This window comes from Podospora pseudocomata, chromosome 6 (assembly GCF_035222375.1).
Source record: "Podospora pseudocomata strain CBS 415.72m chromosome 6, whole genome shotgun sequence".
Lineage (NCBI taxonomy): Eukaryota > Fungi > Ascomycota > Sordariomycetes > Sordariales > Podosporaceae > Podospora > Podospora pseudocomata.
In genome coordinates, this window is record NC_085890.1 from 716115 (window position 1) to 742016 (window position 25902).

Consider the following 25902-nt stretch of genomic DNA (forward strand, 5'->3'; position numbering starts at 1 on the left):
CTTTTTTTCTACGTTAGCCCCGGGGAAGAGCGCTTGCCTTGCATTGGCGGCATTCTTCATGTCCGCTCTTAAACCCGTGTTTTTTTTTTGTTCTCTGACAGTAGCATTTCACGACTGACAAACCAGCATCCGATGACGTTCCATCAAGGCTTGAAAGAACGGGGGGGCTTGGCGAGAACACCAACACTGTGGACAAGTTCCCGAGGATCTGCCGCCGGCCCGTGCCAACCGGACCATCTGGACCTGACTCTCTTCGCTTTAGGGTCCCATGACCAGTTTGCAATATTTTGCGTATATATTGCTTATTGGGGGACTTTTGGGAGGTTGGGTGTCGGTGTGAATAATACAATCACTGCGGGGTGGGTTGGGGATTCAGCCGATGTTTTGGCGGGGCGGGCCGAGTCTTATCATCATGGAACGAGATGGTGGTGTCGAGATGGATGAATGTCGGTTGAACATCGGGAAAGTTTAGGGCGGTCATGGCCCGAGGGGCTATTCTTGGGTCTAGGAGTCATTCAGGATTTGACTTAGCATCATTGTCAGCCGGGACACGAGGATGAAGCTGTGGCTTCTGGGGGTTCGACGATAGTGCCGGGATGGTAATGCGGAGCGGACAGGTGTGGGTCCTTCGGAGGAGGTCGAACGGTTTTGTCCCGAAATGGAAACTCCGCTCACGGTATCCCGACTGGCGACCGACTTTATATCATCACCACCGCCCTCGATGCGGGTTATGTTACCTCTCGAAATTACGGGCCATATTCCTCCATGGGGATGAATTCTGAGGCTTATCAGGACCAACGACACTTTGCAAACGACGGACTTCCGACGTTTTGCCGTGCGAGCTGACCGAAGTCTAAAAGAGAAGCGGAACCAGATTCGTCAAACACTTGACATATTCGTCGAGCTGAGGGCTTTCGGGAAAGCCAAAGGAGACCGGCTGGATAGGGGACGATAGCTGGGTCAGAGAGATGGTCACGGACAGGTGTCATGAGCCGGCGCCAGGACAAGGTTGCGGGAACCACGCCTGTGCCTCACTATCAACAACAGGTCATGAAAGAAGTTAAGATTTCTAGTACAGGTATGTCCACCATGTTGCTCTTCAAATTAATCTCTGGCTAATACTCCCATAGTTTCGTTCCATCTTATTACATCCGACATACCTATGTGCCTGGATTCGAGACCGAACCCCTCCCCCGCCATCAACCTCGTCTTTCGAAAGGAACCAAGATGTTCTGTATCCTCCGTGTCATATCTTTCTTGGCGTCTCTAGGCTGGCGGGGCTGGTATGTGGCTTGAACTAAGACGTTGCCATCTCGCGTTGGTTCTGAGCTGAAGAAGTCTAAACGATCCTGTCGGTGATCCCGGGCTTTGGCCCCCTCATGGTGGGAGCAACTGGAGCTGGTGTTGGTCAGCATTTAGTACAGACCAGTCGGGGCGATGTATCAAGCACGAAGACCTACTGGCAACTCTCGGGCATTTTGCGGGATAAGACTGGATGTTTGACAAGTTCTCTGGTGGTGGTGAAGTCAAGATGTTGGGACTGACTGATAGCAGGACTTACCAGCATCAACAAAAGCAACCGGCAGACTCAGGGGTATATATCTGCTCGCCTCATCGTTACGACCACCATCCGTCCTGCCCATTACCAAGCCCAACGCACCAAACACCATACTGATACTGGCATGGCAGCCCTCCTTTGTCGACTTGGGCTACCCCCCATCACATGTAACATCTGCAAGGCTCAACTGAAACCGACAAGCCACACACTACAAATTACAACACAGTCTACACGTATGGTTCAAAAGCGCATACTTTCACGCCTCTGGGACACTCCAGCATCTGCAGGGTTCGAGGTAAACACTGCCGGAAAAGGGTACCGTTGCCCTTGGGGTGTAGTAAGGTGATCCCCCCACAAACGTTGCGCGTCGGTATGGGGGAGCACCATCTCGTTATCCCCCTGCAGAAAACAGCTGGCCAACAGCAATGGGGGAACATAGACCAGAGATCCTTCTTCAGAAGCTTTTCTCTCATTGGAAGCATATTTGGTGCCGGAGGCAGCAAACACGGGACCGAGCCCCAACACACCGAAACAAAATCCGGTGATTGTGGTGTGTGTGAGGTTGTATGTGGCGGCTATCAACGAACCATGTCAATACCCCATGGTCACACATGACGGTAGTTTTCTGCAGAAGCTCCGCGGGCTCCGAATTTTCCTTTTTGCCACATGGCCACCCTCACAATGTTCATCGCCTGGCGCCTGTCGCGGCTGAATGACCACACCCTTTCAAGCTCAGACGCCACGTCTGCACACGCCATCGAAGGACCTCTGGACCCCTGTCGCCTGCTCCTGGCACAACACACAGAGACCTCACCGGTTTGTGTGGTTCCAAGTAAGCGCCATAAGCGCAGAGTTACACAAAGTTAACTCAAATTCTAAAGAGATAAGGCTGCGGGTGAGACGGGAGGGACGGGTAAGATGACGATGAGTAAACGTCTGGTTTGTTTCCGACTGACGCCACATGGGTCGTCTCTACCTTACAGGGCAGTTTTGATCAGATGAACTAACGAACCCTCCCTTTCAAGTCCGAAAACAGCACATGCCATGGTTGGGGACCTTCTACATTAGGTTGTTGTTGTCTACACGTTTTATGCATCAGCCTAGATGCAAGTCAGCGCGGCAGTCCATCTGCACGCGGAAGCGAGAGAAATAAGACTTGACACATGAAACAAGTTTGGAGCAGAGAAGACAGGAGTCTATAGCAAGATCTCGATGGTGTTTCTTTTTACCAGATCGGATCAGACGTAATCCGAGTATTTGGGGTCCGAGAATGGTCTCGGCATGGTTTTCTGGGGGCCAAAAGCTGCCGTGCCACAGTCATTGTTAAGTGCCGGTCTTACAAAGAATCTGGCAGCCTGATATGCAAAGGCATATGCACCTCAGCCCTATACATCGTCACCTCTCTACTTTCTAATCACTCTCTCTTGGTTGCCTGAGCAGGTGCATTTGCGGCGTGGTCTTGTGGGAAAAGTTGTAAAGTCCGTCAGGAGATACGGTCCGGGCTTTCCACCTTGGTCTCTGACGAGGCTGTAGGGAGGGGGGAAGGAGGTTGGAGGAGACAGGAGTAGGAAGGCAGCCACCATACCGAAGAGAGGTCAAAAGCTATGTACGTCCCCGAGTAGGGTTGTGTTGCATGATGAGGCAAGAATCTTTAGGGGTTGTTCTCTTTGAGGGTGCATAGTACTCTCAAGACCTCTTTCGAGACACGGGATGAGGGCTTGGTATCGTTTCTCTGTTGACATCGCACACTACCTTGGGCTTCCGTCCCTCGGACCCCCTTCAACATCTACTCCTCAAATTATTGGAGGTTGTCCTAAGGATGCAGCATATGCATCTTTCATGGTCGTTGCCGCCGTGCCTGGTTGCAGTTTCATAGGCATTATTAACGTACATCCTGTCCAGGGAGGCAAGCTACGATGGGTGTTCACACTCATAAAATCTTCCGTAGTATAGTGGTCAGTATGTGAGCTTGTCAATTCCTCGTCTCCACCAGTCAGAATAACAACGCTCGAGACCCGGGTTCAATTCCCGGCGGGAGAGTACCACGCAATTTTTTTTTTACAAGCTGGATATGCTTGTTCTCTTTTGGTACTAAAAACAAGGGGGGTGTAGACCCGTCTGGCTTCTTCTGTAGGGTGCCGCACCCCACCCAGACTGGCTTCTTGTTGCTTCTGTGACATGCTAGATGCCTCGATGAAGCCCTGCGTATTTCAAAGGTCATACTTAACAACCGTTGTTGACAGGCTCTCTCTCCTACTCACAGAGATGGAAACGTACTTCCATCTGTAGTATGCCTATGGCTTATCTTTCTTCTGATTCAAGGCTCACTCGCGTGGCCCCAGCTGATCTTTGTCCTCGATCTCTTCCAGACCTCAACTCCTCTCTTCTTCCCTTTCCGTTTCTGAAACACACTATTCAACCTGCCACGACTCTCCTGCAAACAACAATCACCACGACGCTGCAATGTGGGGGCAGCTCAATATCACTCACATAGTTGTCGTTGCCTGTCTTGTAGCGGGGGGTGTCGTGGTTCCTGGCACAGGAGAACGATTGCGGTATATGGCCATGGAAACGAATCCGCGATGCTAACCTCGGATTTCTAGCCCTCCCATCCACCCGGGACCTCTCCATTGACACCCTACAGGACCTTTTGACCAACGGGACGACCACGTCAGAAGACCTCGCCAAGACTTACCTCGCCCGGATTGCTAAAATCAACCCGTCGACTCGCTCGTTCTTGGAAGTCAGTCCCTTCGCTCTAGAAGATGCACGCAAGCGGGACAACGAAAGGCGAGGGACGGGGGTGAGGTCAAAGATGCATGGGGTTCCGATTTTGGTCAAGGAGCCGGTTAGTATTGATGGGTTGAACAGCTCTGCAGGGTCGTACTGCCTGCTTGGCTCTCGGACACGAAATGAGGCTTCTGTCGTTGCTCGTTTGCGAGCTGCTGGTGCTGTCATTTTAGGGACGACAGACTTACCTGAATGGGGCAGCTCACGTTCGTTCGGCCAGACGGCCTCTAACGGCTGGAGTGCTGTCGGGGGGGCAGACTTGCGGTGTTTACTATCGCGAACAGGATCCTTGCGGAAGTAGTAGTGGGAGTGGTGTTGCTGTTGCGCTTGGGTTGGCGGCTGGGGCGGTGGAGGTTGAGGTAGGTATATTTGTATTATGCTTTACCCGGGTGGATGAAGCTGACTGACAGACGGTTGTGAAGACAATGGGGAGCATCACCTGCCCGGCTATGCGGGACAATCTTGTGAGCATCAAGACGACTTCGGGGCTTGTTCCTCGGGACAATGTGATTGTCACAAGATTCCGCGGCCCTGTCGGCCCCATGACCCGGACTGTTCGGGATGCTGCGATTATGCTTAATTTCGTGGCTGGACCGACTTCAGAAGACCCCGACACTTTACGGATTCCGTTTTCGATTGTGCCGGACTATACAAGTCGCTGAAGCTTGGTGGGTTGGTCAACAGCCGTCTTGCTGTTCCGCGCAACAATGGGGATGACCCGTCCGTGGCGAAGATGGATCTCGTTCCGGTGATGGAGCAGTTTGATGGGGATTTGAATGTTGTGAGAGGACTTGGGGCGAGGATTATTGATGATGCGAATTACTCCTCTTATGAGGAAATCAACGCTGCTGATGCGCCACAGGGCCGGGTCGGGCCGGCGGAGTATCGGTTTGATATCGAGAGGTGCTTTCGGAGTCTGGCGGTTCACCCGTATGGTATTCGGACTGTAGAGGATCTCATCAACTGCACCAAGACTCTCCCCAAAGAAGAATACCCCGCTCGCGACGTTGCTTACTGGGAGCAGGTGGTCAAGTCTGCTGACTTCGGGTCGCCCGAGATGACCAAAGAAATCGAGAGAATGAGAGACCTCGGCGGGACAAGGGGGATTGATGCTGTCATTGACACCCACAAGGCCGACGCGATTGTATTCCCATCAGTATGCTCCTCGGATGTTCCTAGCCTTGTTGGGTACCCGGTTGTTTGTGTGCCGCTGGGGTTTATACCCGAGGGGACAGAGGCGGAGAGGAATACAAAAAGGGGATTTGGTGGAGCAAGCGCCTGGCATACCGTGAGTAATTCCTCCCCGTGTGATCCGCAACTGTACTGACCTCCACCACTTTTTTTTTTAAGTTTTGGGTTGAGCTTCATTGGGAAGCTGTTCACCGAGAAGTTGATTGAGCTGGCGTATGCTTTCGAGCAACATACTCAGATTGGGAGGCAAAGGAAGCCGGTGGTGCTGCCCGTTGCTGATACTTGTGATATTTTGCAAGAGAGGAGGGTTGTGTGGAGGGTTTGGGGTAAACTACGGGAATGGTTTGTGATATGAGTGGCTCATGGAAACATTTGGGTTGGAAGGGGGGGGGGATTATACGTAGCTTTATGGGTGTGGACTTGTGGAATAGTATGTCTCCCTCATTTAAACTTACCATACGTAGCTACATCTCTCACACATCGCAGGATTTCACGCAGCAAAAGCCTTTGCGAAGAACTCGGCGGTACCTATCTAAGCGTCTACGTGATTCAAGAGCTGATTAAAAGCCTTCCTTCCCTGGATCGGTTGTTTCGTCCAACAACGCCAAAAGATCTTGAATAGCCCTCCTTCCTGCATTCTCCCTTCAACAGTTTCCTAATTTTCCCCAAGTAGTTCTGGCTAGGTAAACCAACATGGGGAAACTCCCTAGTAGGCTCAGAAGTTTAAAGATCTATTTCCTTTTTATCAGAAATATCTCTCCATGAGAAAGATAAGAGGTTTAGTATAATAGCCAACTCTTAAATCTTACTGCTTTTTACAAGGTAAACTCTATATCTTAACGGAGATAAATCATAATAAATCACAACTAAAGGCATTTTACAAGGAATACTATCAACATCCCGTTCTAGGCAAGGAGATCACAAAGTCTGTAGGTCGAAGTTGCGGTTTGGATGGATGTCATCACCGAGAACTGGTGCGTTACTGAGACCCTTGGGATGATAGGTAACTGGGCATTTATGCGGAAAGTATTGAGTTCCGAGTTGAGAGGTGAATTTTCGTTCTTTAGTGAAGAGATATATCTAGGGGCCTGGCCGAGCTTGTCTGTTTCAAAGGTGAGCGAGGCTTAAAATATCGGTACACACTTTCATACCCTCTAGTTTTAAACTTAAGGGGCAAGCGAACTCGGGGACCTCTTTGAGGACGGGCAAAGGCCTGGGCTTTGTGAATCGCGCCCCTCTCTTGGTGATGGGCCGCTTCTTGTCCTTGGGACGGTGTGAAGCAAGCGGTGGAGTCGTTCCTGATATGCTTCTTGTAGAATGTGTCGGTTTGCTCGCTGTCGTGGGGTAGGTAGGGACATCTGTTTGGCGCTGAAGTTGATCCGGTTCCGTGGTGTCACAGACGTGCTCGCTCTCCATGATTAGGTCAAGAGACTTGCTCATGGCGCCAGTATTAGCCAGCTATTCATGTGAGTCAAGACAATTAGCGTCAAATTATAGCCTGGCTGAAGTTATAGTCTAGACTTATGTTAAGACTCGCGGCGATAGCTATCGCGGTGATGGCTCTCGTGGCTATGGTCAGTCTCGTGACAGTGGTCGCAGCTCACGCCGCAGCCAGCCTTACCCCACCGTGGCTACAGAGCCAGCGGTACGAATACCACGGGTATTAGCAGCCGTAACAACAACCGGTACACAAGCGCCCGCCCTTACTATAGTATCAACACCACACCCCACGCCAGTAAGTAGGCCGAGGACACGCGTGGCGTATCTGAGGAGGGCTAGCTAGAGGCAGCCGATAACGTTGGCTACCGGGCTGCGTATGGTAAGGCCCCCAGCTCCGAGGGCAATCACAACGTCACGGGCAAGCCCCTTGTTTCGGCCCGCAGTGGTTCGGTGGAACTGGGCGGGCAGTCGCCTGGACGGGCCAGACTGTAGGTCTGTGGGAGGTATTGCTCCCAGGGCTTCGGCCCTGAGGCCCACATGTTGGTAACGATGAGAAAAGGTTTTTGCTCTCTGGAGCTGTTTGTCAGAGTATCTAGAAATATCATCAACTTTTACAAATCTCTGCGGGCGTACAACACATAACAACAGCGAATAACCCTGTTACCGGATTATGCCCTCCCGGCGTCTCTTGTATGACCAGTAGGCTGGCTTGTGACGCCAGTAGTAACCAACTAGTTTGTGGTGTCATTGGTACGAGATGGGACCGGATAGCGGGAGGCTCATGGTGTTCGACACCTCGAGGTGTGACGGGAGTATCTATATACGGAGATAGAGTACTTGTTGGTGAACGAGAGAATGTGGCTGCATATTTGCAGATGTTGGACGAGGTCCAGTCTGTCTCCTATACCTTCTATATGATGTGATCTCTTTGTCGCGATTTATCTGATATTTTCCGCCATTTGACTCTTGGTAGGAATCGTGGGCGACCATTCTCAGCTATTTTGACATCGATATCAGCAGCACCATCGCCAGATATCAAACTTCCGCCATCTGAACAGCGCCATCGCCATCCTACTCCGCCGTTCTATTCCGCCGTTCTATCCCACCATTCTATTCCCGCCCTCTTAATCCGCCATTCGACTTCACTCTGGAACTAGGTAGTAAGGAGATAAAGCTGGGTTGTTGTTGAGGTAAAGTTGGGATGGTGGTGAGAAGGTGCTGGGGTGTTTTTAGATTTTCAAGCATAATAAGCTGAGACTGAACATCTAGGTCGGCGAGCACCTAGGTAGTTACATACTGGGTGGTTTGGAGAGGACATCAAAAGCATTTCAATCTTCCCTTTTCTATCCCTTGTTTTTTAACACTTGGATAGATTAATCTGCCGTCTGTTATGTTTCTTACCTATGCAACCAAGGTCCTTCAAGAATTTGGAAGCGAAGCCTCCAGCCCTGCCGATGTTTAATCCGTGATTATTACAGTTCATTCTCAGCTGCTGGATTGTTTACTTGCCGGTTTGTTTACACCCTCCCCCCCCCTGGCCCCCTTTCGACCGCACTGTGCTGTCTGCAGAAACCATCCCTACTTGCAGATTGTGACCGCTTGTCTATGACCTTTAGACATTGCTCCATCTGATGCACCCCCCCCCCAATCCCCCCACCCCACCTTCTAAATCACGACATCTATTCACTCAGCATCCCAGTGCCCCGGATTTGTTAAAGTGTGCTCTCCCATAGTTAGCTGGACCGTCTCACAGGCACTATACCGCTTACACCAACCCTGCCCGCCTGTAACAACAACAACAAAAAAGGCCCAAGCGCACGGACAAGTCTCCGGTTCACGTTCCCTCCAAGTCAAGCTTCTTACTCCCTTACCACTCTCATATTCCAGAACAAATCCTCCGGCTCAGTGGAAGAGTTTTGGCAGGACAGACCACGAGAGCTTTTCACGGTTGTCAGTCCCAGGGTTCAACATGCAAGAGGCAGGTCAAAGCGAAACGCACAAACCCTCTCTACCTTACCATTTCGAAACAAAACAATGTCAGCCTGGAAGAAGGGAACAGCACCACCTCGCCCATTGCCATGCTACTCCCACGCCACGTGGTGTTGGTAGTACCCTGCCTTCAAAACGTCAGGTGCTGGAGCGTGGTGGTCAATGTCTGACTCGGCGTTCGGGTTGGGGTTAGGTAGCAGTCCTGTTCCCCAACCACAGCCCGCTACGAAAAATGGCACACTGTAGTTCCGTCAGTTCCCCACCCTGGTTGAGAAATTGGAAAGGAAATAATGTTATAACCTGTCCATGATATAGTCTCATCTAGAGGTTCGTCCCTCGGTGCTTCATTGGCTGATGTGTTAACCCCTTCCAGTGAAAACCCCGATGTTAACAGATACCTAGCATCTCCCGTAGATCCCGATATGGCCTTTCTCACCTGAATCATCTGGTCTTTCCGGTGACTTCCCCTTCCATCAGAAGAGTTGAAAGAGAAAAAAGAGGAAAAAATTGAAAGTGTTTCCCCCCCCCCCAGCCAAAACCACCCCCCTGTTCACCAAACCGTTGCGCTAACCTAGGGCCACTAGTTCAAACGGCGTGCGTGCGGAGTCAGTGGAGTGTGTGGGGACAGACAGTTCTTGAGCAGTTGTCCAGGGCCGGGCCTTGCCGAACCTTGCTTGTTGGTGAGGTGGTGATGGGAGGGGGGAACTTTGGATGTGGGAGTTCGGACCGACGGGGTTGGCATGTACTGTGTATGGGCTCTGATAATCAGTTGGGATGGGTGATCTGATAGGAGCGGATTTAGGGACGTCGTGAATTGTATTGTCGAGATATCCGCCCGGCTTTGGTTGATGAGCGGACGGTTCAAACTTGAACCCCAAACTAGGATGTCAAGGACCAGCAAGATATCCACATCGGTACTCATGAAACTTGCGCGTGCCAATACCCCCTCCCCGACTGGCGCGTCACTTCTCAGAAAGACATCCCATCGCACATCAAATATGCGGCGTTCTCGGAAGCTGGCCCTGGCCGTGTCGATGTCAGAAGGCAAAAAGAAACAGACAGGGGTAGGCAACGCTTCAGATGATAGGTGGTGGTGGTGATGGCCGTCAAGAGACGGGCCATAGGGTGGTATGGTATGTTTCTAGATAGGTAGTGGTGTGAAGCAGCAACACTGTCCTTACAACGGCAGTTCAGTTCTGGCTCGACCCTGCTCAAATAGGCGAACTGGTCGCCTATGCATACATGGCAAACGTAATACATACAACCAGGTTGCCCGCTCCCCATCTCATTGGAAGCGGGACTTGGCAAGCAGCATGGCAGACATAGCTGTTCCCACCATGTGATGTCGGCACCAAGCAGGCCGTTCTGTCATGTCGTTATATGTATGAGAAGCGAGTATAAAGAGCCCATCCCGCCCCCCGCACCACCATACACCATCGTGTTGCTTGCCCGGACAACCGCCATCCAAGTCCAGACTGATCTCAAAGGAGGGGTTGAACGATGCATTGCTGCAGACTAGAAGCTGTGTGACAGGAACGGCTGGTTTCGATTCGCAAACTGGAGCATCGCAGAGTGTTCGCAACCGAAGAAAAAAGATGAACGGGATGAAATGCGTGCATGGCGCGAGAACAACAAAACGAGACCGGGCTGACCCTGCTTGGTCGGCGATGGGTGGTGATCAAGGCTTATCTTTGGCGACACGCCAGGTGGTGCATATGTGCAGTTGACGGAGATAGGTTCCTCTTCCTGCGATGCAGGCTAGGCAGACTGGGAATCGCTCTGAATTCATTCTGCTGGCTATAGTTTGCTTTTTGCTATTGCTCAATTGAGCCCGAAAATGACAGTAGTTCGACCAAGACCAGTTCTGCGCCGCAATCACGCAGGAAGCAACGCCATTCCGTGCCACCCATGTAACCGTAGACTCCCATGTCGACCAGAACTGCAGATTCACACCCTCCACATCAGATGGAAAACCCCAGTGGTATCAATCTTTTGTTGCTCGGGAAAAGAAACAAAGAACAAAGAAAATCGCGTCCATCGCTCCATTGTTGGTTCTGTGTACCCAATCCATGGAGCTCTCTCTTTCATACATCCAGGGGGTTCAAATGCATTGTTGCTTGCGTTTCCAGTCGTGCTCGTTGGCATCCACCACACGTCAAACCAAAGAAAGCTCACACTCTGAGATTCCAAAATCCCAACATACCATCCAAAAGCCCAATTGGCCATTGACTGAAATCAGGCTGGGTAAGTCGTCGTCGTTGCACCCCCTTTAATATCGCACCTGCATAGGAATGCCCGTCGTGGTCATGACAGGCCGCGGGGTGTCGCTTGTCGTAATTTGGTTGATGTTGATTTGGCTCATTTGAGTCCGGGGGTCCAAGACCTTTTGCCGCAAGGTCCAGTACGATCCAGCGGTGGCATTCGGAACAGCCTCCATGATGATGTATTGGAGCGTTCCCTGGAACGCTTTGGGGACGCAGACCTCGGTGGGCTGTCGCCAGGTTGCAAGAGCCCCGGTGGACTCCGCAGGCTCCATTGCTTCACGGCCCTCGGCCTGGAGACGAAACATGGTTAGTCACATGTAAGAACCACCAAGGACAACTATCAAACTCACAAGACAAGAGCCGCAAGCGTGGCCGTTCATAAACACCCAATTGGGGCAGTTGTAGCTCAAGAAGTACTTGCATCGGTACTTGTTGAATCCGCCAGACATGGTGAAGGTGAGTTTGGTGCGTAAGGTGTGGGTGCTGCTGATTTTGATCCACGAAGGGAGATCTAAGGTGCAATAAGATGTGGACTGTCCGCTGACAGCCAAGCGACTTTATAAGTAGAAAGCTCGAGGTGCTTTCTGGGGTGTGTAGCTGAGGAAGGAGATTCCGTGGCTTGTTTTAGGTCTCCGGGGTCGTCTGAACACCTGCAATCATGTGGATGGATAGAGGGAAAAAAGAAAACATGGCCCTCGAGGTTCACGGTAGATTTATATGTTGGATTGAACCATCTCGACGCGCTTTTGTCAACCTCTGACGTGAACAGGGCGCATGGTACGACAAAGTCGACCAGCAGGCCAAGTGATCGGAGAGGTGCCGGCGGTTGGAAAGCCGAGGCGGGATTGACCAGGGGGGGGGGGGCCGGGGGTTGGTTTGGTTCACCCGGGTTCGACTTCCATGTGGCGCCTTCTTCAATGTTGGATGAATACCACCTGGCATACGTCTTTTTACGACGACTGCCATGTGCGTCCATGGTTCATCAAGGTTCCAGACACGCCATTTTGTTGATTGAGGGGTTCGGAGACACCACCCGGCGCCATTCTCCGTGCCTTGTAAACGATAGTATCAGGCCCGCTAGCGACGCCAAGGCCGAGTCTGGATGTTTTGGAAACTGGAATTAGGGGGGAACATCTCTGTCGTTGCGCTGTGGGCTCATGGCACGATACGAGCGAGCGAGATAAATTTGGGAAAAGGCCGGGGGTGTTGAGGGTGCTGCTCCGGAGCTGCATCGGGCCCCGTCTCAACGTCCTGCCTTGTGGGCGACGAATAGGGAGTGTTGGCGGGCAGAGGTGCTTCTTCAGTGTACCCCCACTAGCAGCACTGACTTGTCGTTCCCGTCTCCTTGTGCTACCCGAGCAGTGAGGTCCCTTTTCTCCTTGCGTTGTGTTGTGTGGTGTTGTGTCAGACGGGCCGGGTGGGTCGAGGCGGGAGCCAAGAAGGTGACACAATTTGGTCTTGACATGCCATTGTCAGTCTTTTTTTTTCGAGATCCGTATCTCTTCGACTGTTGCGGCTGAAAAAAGAAACTTCTCCCGTCGGCAGAAGAAAAGAAGCAATGTGAATGTGGGTTCTGCCCGCCAGCGATCGCTGCCTGTTGAGAAATGGTGTCAGAAACAAGCAACAGGGCCAGTCCCGGTCTGTCAGTGGGGATCCACTGCAGGCTAGCGGCTCGCGGGTCAGTGGGGCTAACACAGTGTTCTCACTGTCTTCAGTGCTCGCTGCCTCGAACAGCTACCTTGTGCCATAATGCTACAAACCCCAAGTTTTCCCCGAAGTATTACGCAGATTTCAGGACGCCCACAGAATCCAAGTTCGGCCATGATGCCATGCAGCCAGACGCTCTAGGCCATCAAGAGGGTGATTCTTTCCCAATATGTCGATCAACGAAGCAACAAGTTCTCCAACACAACAGGGTCGTCACTTTTCCTGCAAACATGCATCCAGCCTTGTTTCCTCTCCCATTAGACCGTGAGGTAGCGTTGGAAGCGGGTACTCCGTGCATCTTCACATGGGCCTTGCATGAGATTCCTCTCTATTCTTGACTTTGTAACTTCTCAGCTATCACTTCGAGAACAGAAACCCTCAATTCACCTCAGTTGCGACTCTTCCCCGGCCTATGCCGCGTTTGGTTATCACGGGGTCTTCAATCCTTGCGGCCTCGATGAACCCACTGTCCGGGTGCTATAACCGGACTTGACCAGTACCATCGATTTGCCTTTGCTTTTCACCGCTTACATCATGAGATTTGCGCTGCTATTGACCATGATATGATTATGGTACAACGACGGTCTCGCTCACTCACAGGTCCAGAAAAGATTTCACAGCAGAGACCTCTCACAGACCACAATATCTGACTCAAATATACCCACTCTTCGAAGCGCCATCTCTAGAGACACGGAGTATCCAGGCGGGTATCAGCATATCACTTGCCCGCCTGTCGTAACACCCACGATAATACAGCTACGGGGAATCACCCCTTGGTCAATCTCCCTTCCTCCAGGCATACTTGACACCTCCTTTACACCGCAGCAGCGTCATGAGCCTCAGAAATAGTGTCATTCTTCGAGAATACGACACAAACCAAGAAATTCGGCACCTATCATGCCTTTCCGGCTTCCCCACGGCAGCTGCCACGACACATGACGCCAGCCTAGCAGAACATATCACACAAATACTACTACACTCGACGGGCCATCCCGGGCGGTGTGCCACAGGCGGGCGCCGGGTGTTGAAGCCGCGTTATAATATAGGTAGGGATGGAGGTTCATGTTGCTTGTTGCCATTCTCGAGGACGGTTGGCCATGAACATGGCGAGTGTAGCTTTGCATTGATCACCTCTAGTTGACTGCAACCTCAGTATCAGCGGAGGTCAACCCACCGAGAAGGAGAGAGACATCAAACACCAACTGAACATATCTCGGGGATAGACAATCCAACACAAGGAAAATCCACAGAGGGCCAGACGCTTGGGATCCTCCCCATCATGGCCCCATTCACCGGGTTCCCACTCATACATACCCACCACTGTCAGCTCGCATATACCCAAAGCTGATTGGACCGCCTCGGCAGCATTGTATTGACATGGTAGCACGGCATTTGCATAGCAAGCCACCAAAACGCCATCTTTCTCAGTCAGGTCTCGGGGAACAGAGCGCAAAATGCCCATGTCCCGGACCGGCCGCCGGCCGTCCATACCTCGGCAAGCCGCATGTGCTTTCCTTCCCTATCTACTGATTGGACCGAAGGTGTAGAGGTGATGGGTTTTGACGTTTCACTGCTTTGATATGCCTTTTGGACCCATGAAACCGGCGAGCAAAGCTGCTATCTATCGTAAAGAGAGGGATGATAATGGTTGGGGGAAATGATACCCCTGCTTGTGGGGGGAGTTGTCTTCCACACTTTCCATATCACGAGCAGATTTTGTGTTGTAGAATAGAGAGATTCTAGAAGAATTTGAGCAGCATCCATTTTTTTTTCTTTTCTTGACTGGAAGGAGAAGATTCCATGCGTGACATTCACAGCTTGATCAATCATTCTTGTTGTCCCTCTTCCCTATCACCACCATCACCATCACCACGCAAGCCAATACCATTTATACACACACATTCCTGCGTCATCTCACAAAAACGTCACCCAAAACTCTTAGTCCGTCCCCCAAATTACCCCTTATTCAACCATCCCGATAACACCCACTATCCTAACAAAGTATCCCTCTCCCTCGACATCTCCACAAAGCCATGATAAATCTTGGACGTCATCCAACCCACACCCACACCCACACCCGTCTTCTTCTCTCACACAGCTGACAACCCCCCCTCCCCCCCACCATTACTCTCCCGTCAAACTTACAAATCTTGCTCAAAGTCCCACAATCTCTACACCATTCCCCCCCTCTAACCATCGCACACATCACGTATCTCACGATCCAGCAAGAAAGTAAACCCTTCCTGTTCAGGAAATCCTCATCTTCCACCCGCAAGCAAAAACTCGCCCGTCTATCTCACGCTTCCCGTAAACACAATTAGGTAGTTACCCACATCAACACACGCCCAAAAATTGCACCATGTCCCAAATCATCAAATTGTCTATTTTACCTCCCCCCACCCCCAACCCCCAACATGCTCAGATACATTAACACATCCCATACACACCAAATCAATACCCCCCCTTCATAGCCTGCCTCCTCTTCACCTTCTCCGTCAACCTCACCAGCGCAGACTTGATCTCCCCCTTCTCAAAAGTATCAACATCATAATAAACCGGCGCAATTTCCTATATTTATACCACCCCCAAAAGTTAGCAACCCTCTTCTTCCACTTCCCCCCACCCAAAAAACAAAAAATAAGAAAAAAAAGAAAAGAAAACTTACAAGAAGCCACTCGGGCCTAACATTCGTCACCGTCCGGATATACTGCTTCGTCGTGAGCACAAACTCATTGTACACCACCCAATCATACGGGCTCGACACCACCGTGCTCGGATGAATCATCACCATCTGGTCGTCCTTCACCGTCTTGTAAATCTTGCTATTCGAGCTCTCCCTCATGGCGACCTGCATAAAAAACCCCGCCAGCAGCGCCCGTCGAATGTTGGTGTAATAGTCCTTGTTGTTGAACGGCGTCGACACGAGCTCAATCTCGTGCGTCTCCATGATGCGCTTGAGCTGAGCCCGGACATTGTCGGCAGAGGACAGGTGACGGAACGACAAAAAGTGCTCGTGGCACCACTTCTTGATGTCCTCACCGTTTTGCTCGGCGCCCTTGTAGGCGTGGTAGGCGTTGAGAAGCGTCAGGTGGTCGCCGTCGGGGTGGGCAAACTGGGCCTTCATCTCGTCGGCACGCTTGCGGTTGTTGTTGGGACGGATCCATATTTGAGGTACCGACAACAACGAGGTGATGGAGAGGATCTCGTTGGAGCAGTAGAACTCGGGAGAAGAGATGAGCATGACGGCCAGAGCGGGATCCAAGGGGAACTCAGACGCCAAGCTCCCAAGCTTAGTGAGACCACCGTCATCATCGAGACAGGCAAGGTAGTTGAGTTCCTCGAGGGCGCGCATCATGGTCTCAGGGGCTGGTGGGTCCATGAAGTCAAAGTGCACCAAATCTTCGACACCAAGCTTCTTGAGTTCAAGAATGGTGTTGGAGAGGTTAGACCGGAGAATTTCAGGATAAGTCTGCTCAATAAGCTCTTTCTTAAAGGCCTTCTCGGTGTAGAGACGGAAGCACTTTCCCGGCCTGGTACGACCGGCACGACCGGCTCTCTGTTGGGCCGAGGCCTTGGAGATGGGAGAAACCAAGAGCGATTCCACACGAGAGCGAGGGTTGTAGATCTTTTGCTTGCTGAACCCAGGGTCCACGACATAGACGATACCGTCGATCGTCAACGAGGTTTCGGCAATGTTGGTCGCCACGATGCACTTGCGGCCGGGACGACCCCCCTTCCGGAATGGCTCGGGGGCTTTGTCGAAGATCTTTTGTTGTTGATGTGGTGGCAAAGTACCGTAAAGAGGGTAGATGGCCAGCGGACCAGCGTCTGATTCTCTGACCATATCATCCACCTCCAAACTGATCCGGCGGCAGGCATCCTCAATCTCCTCTTCACCCGTCAGGAAGAGCAGGATGTCACCCTCGGGCTCAACCGCATGAATCTGAAGAACTGTCCTGACGGCGGCCTCGACGTAATCTCGCTCGGGTTCGGGGGTGTAAAAGATCTCGACAGGGTATGTGCGACCGGGAACGGCGAGCAAAGGGGCGGGAGGGTCCTCCTTCCGCAAGCTGAAGTAGGATTGGAACTTTTGCGCATCGAGCGTGGCAGACATGACAATGATCTTCAGGTCGCTTCTTCTGTGGGCAATCTCCTTGAGGAGGGCCATCAGGATATCGGTGGCGAGCGTACGTTCGTGAGCTTCATCGAGAATGATGCAGCTGTACCGGTTCATGTTGGGATCGTGCATGGCCTCGCGCAGCAGCTGACCATCCGTCATGTACTTGAGGAGAGTCTTGGGGCCGGTCCTGTTCTCGAAACGGATGCTGTAACCGACTTCCTGACCCAGTTCAACATCGAGTTCGTTTGCGACACGCTGGGCGACCGACATGGCGGCGACACGACGAGGCTGCGTGCAAGCAATGAGCTTGCCGGTCTGGTGTGGCATTTCGTCGTAAAGAACATACTGAGGGATCTGTGTGGTTTTGCCGGAACCAGTCTCACCGACGAAGACGAGAATCTGGGTCTTGTGGTAGAGCTCGAGGAACTCTTCGCGCTGCTTGGAGACGGGCAGGTCGCGACGAGTCTTGAGGATCTTGAAGTAGTTCTCCGAATGCGGCTTGCCGGTCCAGGGGTTGATGTCCGAGTCCTCAGCCTTCGCGGCCTGAAGGGCGGTGGTGTTGTGGCGCTCCATCTCGTCGAGAGGCGACTTGAAGTCGTTGGCGCCGTCCATGTTGAGGTGGGCGAGATATGGGTTGGGCTTGTCGTCGGTCTTGATGCGCTTCGAGTCCTGGGCGTCGCTTTCCACGCTCGATCGCTTCGTGCCCTTTTGATCGGCCATTCCGAAGGTGAGAGGAGTGAGTGCAGAGATGAGGTGAGAGATTCTGCACAAGACAGATGGAATGGCGGGGATTTCACTGTTTGCGCTTGCCTTGCCCTGTCGATGCCGTCCACAAGGCTGCCGCAACTTTTTGTTTGGCAAGCACATCCGCGTTTCCACTAAAATTTTGGATAGTGGGGCGATCAAGACCCCCAGTCCGGCGATAAGCATTTACAGAGTATACGATCTATCTCATCGGGACTTATACAGCTGTTCAAGCTTTCAAGTGCCAACTTGTCGAATTATGACAAGTATTGATAGATTGTTTTCGAGGTGGGTTTGATGAGGAGAGGTCTACTCATTCTACTCTCAGCAGCTCAGAACAGGTCAAAACAAACATCTCTACAGATCAAGTCGCTTATGTATCACTCTATCCGATCTCACACCCCGCGTTCCACACTGTTTCTGCCCTGACCCAAGCACAGCAACCCAAATTTTCTCTCAGGGTTCGGGCTCACCTAGACAATCGGCATATTGGGAAGAAACGTGGTGGCACAGTCCCGAGTTCACTTTGGGGCCCCGTTGTACCTATCATAGAGCAGCTTTGAATCATCATTCAAGTTTGGGTTTTCCCCTGCTTTTGCTCCAAGTCCGACTCGACGTCCGTCCCATCACCCCGCGGTGGTTGTTAGCCCCGCCAAACTGAATGTGCTTTTATATACCACCTCTATCACATCGCTACACTCACTCTACCCAAGCTCATAAATCGACCCCAACATGTCGTATTCAGGAGCCCTCAACCCGGCCTCGGAGGACTACGAGTCCCGTCCTCATTACTACATTGGCCAGCACGACTCGGACCGGTGCGAGGTCCTCGACGACGACCAGTACAACCAGGTTCTTAACAGTGGAGTAAGATCCCTTGCAGATTCCCGAGCGTAAACAAACACTAACACGAACTGTCTAGTTCAACTTTGTCACTGCCCCAATCACCAACCAGCATTTCTTCCGGAGGGTTGTCGACCAGCACAAGGAATTTCTCAAGGAGAGGCAAGAATGGAACGACCGTCTGGCTCCGGCTCAAAGGACGAACCCGTCTCTGCCAGTACCCATCGTGCCAACACTGACAGATGAGGACACCTCGCTGTACCCAAGCCACCACATCGGCTCCTTCATCACCTATGCCAGCCCATGGATCGACCTTTGCTCCACAGACCCGTACATCTCGGGCGTCTCTCGCCAGGTCCTCAACATGGAGGTCGCCTATGCCAACTTCTGCGGTGCCAGGACCATCGTGATCCCCGGGCCTAGGCAAGATGAGAGCGGCCGTGGTGTTGCTCAGTTTGCCCGTGCGATTCAGGAGGCGTTGCTTCAGGTGACAAGGGCTAACCTGATCATTCACCTGCCCATGTACCGCGAGCCCCTGTTGGAGGAGAAGTGCGAGACGCTCTCGGATATCTTTGACGGGAGCCGTATGGACGCTGACCCCAAGAAAGAGATTGACATCTTCACTTCATGGGACTCATGGCACACCATCCGCTCAGTATGCGAGTACTCGAGCAGATTATTCCTCGCCCTCCGCATTCCTCGCCGTGTGCCGGAAAAGAACCTCCAGGAGCGGTGGTTCTCGGAGCCATTGCACTTCTTGACCATCGGCCAGTCCGTCTTTCAGTCCAACCGAGCCGGCAGCCCAACCCTCACCAAGCACCACCAAGATCTCATCAACCGTTACATGCGTCTCAAGAACGCCCCCTGGATCATCCTGAATGACGTCGGTCCCAACGCCGAAGACCTCGGCGCCGCCCGTGCCATCAAAGCGATCGAGTACCCCTCCCTCGCCGAAGCAAGCAAAGCCCTCCAGGAACGCAAGCCCAAGTCGGGCCTGAACGAGTACGTCTCGTACATGAAGTACCTCGAGCGTCAACAACCCCCCTACACGGCCATGGAAACACCAGCCTTGATTAGTTTCCAAGACTGGCTCCAGTCCCCCCTCCAGCCCCTCGCCGACAACCTCGAGTCAGCCACCTACGAGGTCTTCGAGGGCGACCCGGTCAAATACGACCAGTACGAAGCCGCCATCAAGGAAGCCATGGCCGAGTGGAAGATCCTCAAGAAGCCCTCGGCCCTCGGAACAGAGAGCGAACCTTACAACCCAGAACTCGTCTGCGCTGTCGCCGGCGCCGGCCGTGGGCCTCTTGTTACTCGTGTCCTCCGCGCGGCACAGGCAACCAACACCAAGATCCAACTCTGGGCCGTGGAGAAGAACCAGAACGCGTTTGTCTACCTCTTGAACAAGAACAAGCGGGAGTGGGACGGGCAGGTGACGCTCGTCAAGACAGACATGCGCGGCTGGGGCGGGCCGGTTCCCCGGGGGTCGTCTACGCCGTGCAAAGTTGACATACTGGTGACGGAGCTCCTTGGTTCGTTTGGAGATAATGAGCTGTCGCCTGAATGTCTGGATGGCATCCAGAACCATCTCTTTCAACCGAGCGGGATGTCTATCCCTCACAGCTACACCGCCCACCTCTCCCCGATCTCCACCCCGAGGCTGTTTGCTGACATCGCCTCCCGTGAGTCAGACCCGCACGCGTTTGAGATCCCTTATGTTGTCAGGTTGTTTCAGCTGGATTTCAACGCGCAAAAGGTCCCTAATCACCCGAGGTTTCAGCAGGCGTGGGAGTTTGTTCATCCTGTTGGTGTCAACAGGGCGGACGAGTTTGCTGCTGAGTATGGGTTTGGGAGGAAGTATGTCACCCCCGGCGGGGGGGCGATGTATGGGAGTAATGGGACGAACGAGCATAATGCCAGGCGCTGTCACTTGACGTTTGTTTGCCCTACGCGGGGTGTTACTCACGGGTTGGCGGGGTATTTTGAGTCGACGCTTTATGAGAGCCAGTTGGAGGGGGAGGGGGAGGGGAAAAGGGTGGAGATTAGCATCTTGCCTGATCAGATCGATAGGAAGAGTAAGGATATGATTAGTTGGTTTCCCATCTTTTTTCCGCTCAAGGTATGTAACATTCGCAAAAGGAGAATGGGAGGTGGGGGGAGGACGGTTTTGCTGACATGACGCACGATTAGAAACCGCTGTACTTTCCTCAGGACGCCGAGTTGGAGGTTAGCATGTGGAGGCAGACGGACGACACCAAGGTTTGGTATGAGTGGCTGATCGAGGTGTACGCCTGGGTTGGGCCGCAGACGAGGATCAAGGTGGGGGCGAGCGAGATGCATAGTAGTAAGAAGGTTGCTTGTTTGATGTAGTTGTGTTGGATAGTAGAGGGGGTATATGGTAGGCTAGGGAAAAGAAGGGGTGTTTTAAAAAGTCGGTTTTGAATTGCTACTTTGAGATATCTGACTCTTTGGTTTTGGCCCCATTGTGTCAGCAGAGAGAGAGAGGTATCGACAGACAGCGAAGAAACCTCTTACCATTTTTTATCTCTATCATGGAAGATTTTATGTAACGCCTTTTTCTTTTTCTTTTTTGCCGCCCTTCATCCCCCTTCTCCGACTTGCTCTTTGCGCCGCAGAATGTCCTCCTCCCCTTCTGTTGGGCCAGTCAAGTTATCGTGATGACACTGGCGGCAATGTAGAAATGTTTTGCGCCGTCATCGTCTCGTTGGTATTAACCCCCCCCATGTGAGATCCAGTCCCTCCCCAATCGCGACCTCGCGTCAATGTCCTATTGCGTTCTCTATCCATCCCACTCTCGATCTTAAAACTTCAGGCCCACGCCCGCCGCTCACTCCTCCATCTTCGTATCCCCCCCCTTGTCCCCCCCCTCAGCACCCCTTACATAAAGCACATTATTACACCGGATCAGGACCTGGCCGAGGGTGCCCGTGAACTTTTGCTCAATGAACTCCTCCGTGTTGGCAAGCTGGATGTTCATGTAGGAGTCGATGCTCTGTTTTGTTTTGCCGTCGTCATATCGTCAGTGTACCGATTGTTTCTTTTGAACTTTTGGGATAAAAAACATACGACTAATCTCCCCTTGTACTCTGTCTCGTTCCACTTTAGGCGGACGATCACGTCCTTGTTGACGAGGTCTTGGAGGAAGGGCCGGGGGTTGACGGGGACGAAGGAGGACATTTTTGCTTTTTCTCCCCCGCTGACTGTATGGGGTGATAGATGTGTGGTGGGCGGGAGCCGTTGTCGTCGTCGTCGTCGTCGTCGTGGTGATTGATGATGGTGGTGGTGGATAGTCAGTCGATAATTAGTTGATAACAGCGAATGCGACCAGCAAGCAAGTAAGCTTGGGGGAAATTTTGGCTTGGCATTTTGCGCAACTGGCGCGGCGCGCAACCGCGTCGTTGGTTGGTTTGGGTAGATGGGCAGGTGTCTGGCGGGTGGCACGGGCTGGCATCACTCAACACACTCTCTTACTCATCACAGATGTTCGTAAATGTAGTTTTTGAAACAAATAATCACAATAATAATACAAAATACAGCTCAGTATAAACATTCAGCAATTAAAGGAGTTTCATTAACCCACCCAAACCTCATCTCACACTGCCGTTGAAGAGCCCAATTCCCGTCCCCAGTCATCCATCCATCCATCCATTCAGCCATCCATCTATCCATCCATCCATCCACCCCCTTTCAAAAAAACCAAAAAAGTCATGATATAACCTATCCAAAGTCCGTCTAACATAGCCCCAAATAATCCATCCATCCCCAATAATCACGCTGATGAAATACCCGCCCGTTTCCCAAGTAAAATCAAACATGAAAAGCCACCGTTCCCAAAGTCCAAACCCCAGGAATGATATAATATAGGAAACAGATCTCACCCCCCCCCAACAACAACAACTTCCTCACTCATGCTTTTTGATCTTGCTTGTTTACCCTCACCTCCCCAGGTAACCACCACCCTCCCAATCACAACCACCCCAACGGACTCGCCGCCCCCCTCCCCAGCCTCGTATCCGTCAACCCGCCACTACTCCCCGTAGCCTGCGTGAACCCCGTCCACCCCGTCATCCCACTCTCCGGACTCGCCGCCCTTTCCCTCTCAACCGGCACCTCCGCCTCCAGCTCGGCCGGCGCCCTCGTCCCGATGGGAACTTGAATCCCCACCCCGTACATCACCCCGCTATCCCCCCTCCCATGGCTCCTTTTACTTTCATACGTCCTCACACTGCCCGGACTGTGCAGCAAGCTCTGGCTTCTCTTCCCGTACCCACCACCCAGCCTTGGGGAAGGCTCCTCCGATAGCTCGTACGGTGGCGGGATGGCACGGTAAGAAACCGATTTTTCTTTGGGAGGGACGGGGGGTGCTTCGGCGTGCTCGGGAATGGTGTTGTGGTGCATTCGGGAGGAGGATCGATGGGAGCGTTGGGAGCGGTAGGATGGGGTTGGGGCTGTGTGTTGACTGTTTGTGTCGTCGTAGAAGGTATTGTGGGGGTGGGAGCGGGTGCTGTAGCGTGAAGGGGCGCCGCTTCCGGGTTGGCGAGGTTTTTGTTGGGGGGCGTATTGTTTCCTGCGACGGCGCATGTAGCACCAGAGACATAGCGAGGAAAAAATGATGAAAAACCCCAGGCCGCCGCCGACGGCGATGCCGATTATGGCTGTTGAGCTTAGGCCGGCGGACGAGGAGCTGGTGTTGTCTGGGGGGAGGAGGACATTGGTTGCGGGGGGGATGGCTGCTGTTCGGGAGGGGCTGACGGCGTTCTAGATAGGGGGTTAGTATGTACACGGGCGAAAAGGGGGAAGGGGGAGACATACGGAGAGATCAGAGGCTTGGAAGCGGATCTGAACTGCATAGGCTGATATCGCGCCTCCTCTGAGGGTGACGGTTGCAGTGCTGGCGATGGTGGAGTTTTTGATGACGATTGGCTTGAGTTCGCCAGCGCCGCCTTGCCAGACCGTGGTGCATCCTGATTCCGGCTTTGATTCGGTTGCGCAGGTGTATTTGACACCATAGCTGGACGTGCATGTTAGCGCTCAATTCTTCCGTGAGCGTGAGATATCAACATACTTGGGACAGCAGGCAATGGCGGTTTCCGTCACGGTGCTGGATGTGCGAACACTCGAGCATGCAGCTGTATACTCCTGCGGGCAGAACCCAGGCGAGTAGTATTTTGTCGGTTCTGGATCATAACCACTCGGGAAACAGTCTTTATGTGTTGGGAATAGCGGCCCCTGAACATAACTCGACTCCTTATCCCCCTCAAAAATTTCGTAAAAGTTGGAAAGAACCGTCGCACAACTCGACGGAGCCGAGAAGGTCGTGGTCAACGGACCGATGGCCGCCATCTTTGAGCCGCCCGCTCGTTGTTATCCGATATCAATTCGTCGTCAAACCATCCAATGTCACAGCTGCTTGGCGTTGATGTTTCGTCCTCGACAAAAAGTTGCACAAGTCCTTGGTGTTTGTCGTTTTAGAGTCTTGTCGTTTAATGAGATGAGATGACGAAAAGAAAGATAGACAAAAAATGCAGAAGAGAGAGAGGGAGAGAGAGGGAGGGAGAGGGAGAGAGAGGAGAGGAAAGATTAACGAGACCCAGGCCCAACGGCGCAATTTCCATTCCCAGAAGGGACTTGGGTGCAGCACCGCCGGGGGGTTTTCTGCACGCCGCTCTCGTGCTCACACGCTCGGCGATTGAACCCACCTTTCCCCCCTTCCCTCACCACCTCCTGGTGCGTTGGGGTCCGGAGGCGGCGAGGCGGCACCGTATTGATAGCTCTGCAGACAACTGATGCTGCTGAGCTGTTGAATCGAGTCTACTGCTGGCAAAAGAGCTCTCTACCTTTTTGACACGAAGCATTGAAGCAACCCTTGGGGTTCGGGCATCTCGGCCATTTTCTGGCTCCCTTTGGGATGCGATGGCGGCAAATTGACCAATGGAAACAGGTGTGGTTTTTCTAGCAAACTCAGCCCCCCTGTTTACCAACTGGTGCAAGTTTGTTCCTCTGTCAGGTCCGGTTTGTGTCTGAGCAAAAAAGAGTGACGGCAGCAGGTCCAGGTCTCTGGGAGACGGCACAGAACGTCGGGGATCGTGGCTGAATGCGACTTTACTGGTGTTGCTGACCTCAGAGCCCACTTCGAGGGGGAGGTAGGTAGGTACCTGACGTGTAAAAAAAGCGACGGGTCCAGAAGGCGGGGAGCCCGTGTTTCCAAGTGCATTCTCTCTCAGACTGTCCCCCTCATCTTTGCCGCGTTGCTACTTGACCAGCTGGACCTCCTGAGAGTTGATCACGCCGTGATTGTTTCCAGTAGAGAAACACGGGAGGTTGATATTCAGACGTCGTAAAGCCGAGACCAATGCCTTTCGGCAGTTTTTCTTCAACAACAATGCATTTGTTCATGGAGAGTCCAAGACATGAACCCTGCACCACCGCCAGCCTTGCAGGGTCCCAACCGATGGCGACCAACGCGCTACCCGTCGATCCAAAGAAGCGTGTGGGGCCTCGTCTATCCACGACGAACCACGACGACGTCCTTTCAGCTGGCTGTCTTTTCTGTCAGTATGAGCTCATAAGAAACACTATCAATTGAAATATACTTCATGATGCCGGAGAAACAACAACATCAAACTGACCGACACGGAGAAAGCTTCCGTTTGTCCAGCGAGCAACATCACAGCTGACAAGTTGAGCTGGACGTCAGCACACCAAACATGGATGGATTTGTTCCAGCGTTTCGATAATCGTCCAACCCGGCTAGACTCCCTTGGCGTTGCAATAGCGGATCACATCCCTGCAAACACTTACGGCGATCCCTGCTGATTAGCCCCGCCCTCTTGTCAAATGTCGGTGCACGTGCCATCTTGTTTATCACAATCTTCTTATCGGTCTTCAAGCTTTATCAGTTCGAGGGGCACTTGACGGCAGCTTTGCTTTCCATGTCGTGCTTTCTGGGTAGATACCTACCTACCCCTCATCTTTCCCCCGCCGAAAGCAGGCCTGACTCGTTGAGCACACCATGCACACCGGACAAAGAGGCCAGTGGGAGAGAGTCAGGCTGGTGGTGGAAAGCTCCGAGGAGAGCACTTGAGTTGGAGCTTTCCTTGTTTATTGCGTGCCGGACTCGGTGAGAGCTTCCACCAGGCTCGGAGAAGAAGAGAATTCTCAAAAGAAGTCTGTCTTTGGGCCCTTTTCCCCCCATCTTTCTCACCTACCTCAGGATACTTGAATCAATCACTGTA

At 52.5% G+C, this 25902-nt stretch overlaps 6 protein-coding genes and 1 non-coding gene across 7 annotated transcripts; 3 read left to right on the plus strand and 4 right to left on the minus strand.

The window, feature by feature from the left end:
• The first annotated feature begins 3496 nt into the window (after positions 1-3496).
• Positions 3497-3598, plus strand: QC762_0091290. Its single transcript has one exon. It is a non-coding gene; the product is annotated as a tRNA-Asp (tRNA).
• Positions 3599-4021: 423 nt separating this feature from the next.
• QC762_605010 (uncharacterized protein) lies at positions 4022-5894 on the plus strand (the record flags this gene model as incomplete). Its single annotated transcript, XM_062892195.1, is given in 6 exon segments — positions 4022-4087; positions 4203-4511; positions 4531-4707; positions 4771-4986; positions 5004-5636; positions 5724-5894. 6 exon segments carry the CDS (start codon positions 4022-4024, stop codon positions 5892-5894), a joined length of 1572 nt encoding a protein of 523 aa, XP_062740276.1.
• A 4743-nt stretch (positions 5895-10637) lies between these two features.
• On the minus strand, positions 10638-12788 carry QC762_605020 (uncharacterized protein). The gene is made up of 2 exons (XM_062892196.1): positions 11583-12788; positions 10638-11522 (listed from the first exon to the last, which is right to left on the minus strand). Exons 1-2 carry the CDS (start codon positions 11679-11681, stop codon positions 11238-11240), a joined length of 384 nt encoding a protein of 127 aa, XP_062740277.1. The 5' UTR covers positions 11682-12788; the 3' UTR covers positions 10638-11237.
• A 227-nt stretch (positions 12789-13015) lies between these two features.
• QC762_605040 (uncharacterized protein) lies at positions 13016-21356 on the plus strand. Its single transcript, XM_062892198.1, has 3 exons — positions 13016-18670; positions 18726-20765; positions 20837-21356. Exons 1-3 carry the CDS (start codon positions 18536-18538, stop codon positions 21014-21016), a joined length of 2355 nt encoding a protein of 784 aa, XP_062740278.1. The 5' UTR covers positions 13016-18535; the 3' UTR covers positions 21017-21356.
• On the minus strand, positions 15358-17926 carry PRP43 (DEAH-box ATP-dependent RNA helicase prp43; the record flags this gene model as incomplete). The annotated part of the gene is made up of 2 exons (XM_062892197.1): positions 15358-15507; positions 15605-17926. The coding sequence occupies 2 exons, from the start codon at positions 17924-17926 to the stop codon at positions 15391-15393; spliced, it is 2439 nt and encodes an 812-aa protein (XP_062740279.1). The 3' UTR covers positions 15358-15390.
• QC762_605050 (uncharacterized protein) lies at positions 18191-21998 on the minus strand. Its single transcript, XM_062892199.1, has 2 exons — positions 21734-21998; positions 18191-21659 (listed from the first exon to the last, which is right to left on the minus strand). Exons 1-2 carry the CDS (start codon positions 21842-21844, stop codon positions 21495-21497), a joined length of 276 nt encoding a protein of 91 aa, XP_062740280.1. The 5' UTR covers positions 21845-21998; the 3' UTR covers positions 18191-21494.
• Positions 21999-22320: 322 nt separating this feature from the next.
• On the minus strand, positions 22321-24168 carry QC762_605060 (uncharacterized protein). Its single transcript, XM_062892200.1, has 3 exons — positions 23733-24168; positions 23480-23678; positions 22321-23425 (listed from the first exon to the last, which is right to left on the minus strand). The coding sequence occupies exons 1-3, from the start codon at positions 24008-24010 to the stop codon at positions 22634-22636; spliced, it is 1269 nt and encodes a 422-aa protein (XP_062740281.1). The 5' UTR covers positions 24011-24168; the 3' UTR covers positions 22321-22633.
• Positions 24169-25902: the final 1734 nt, after the last annotated feature.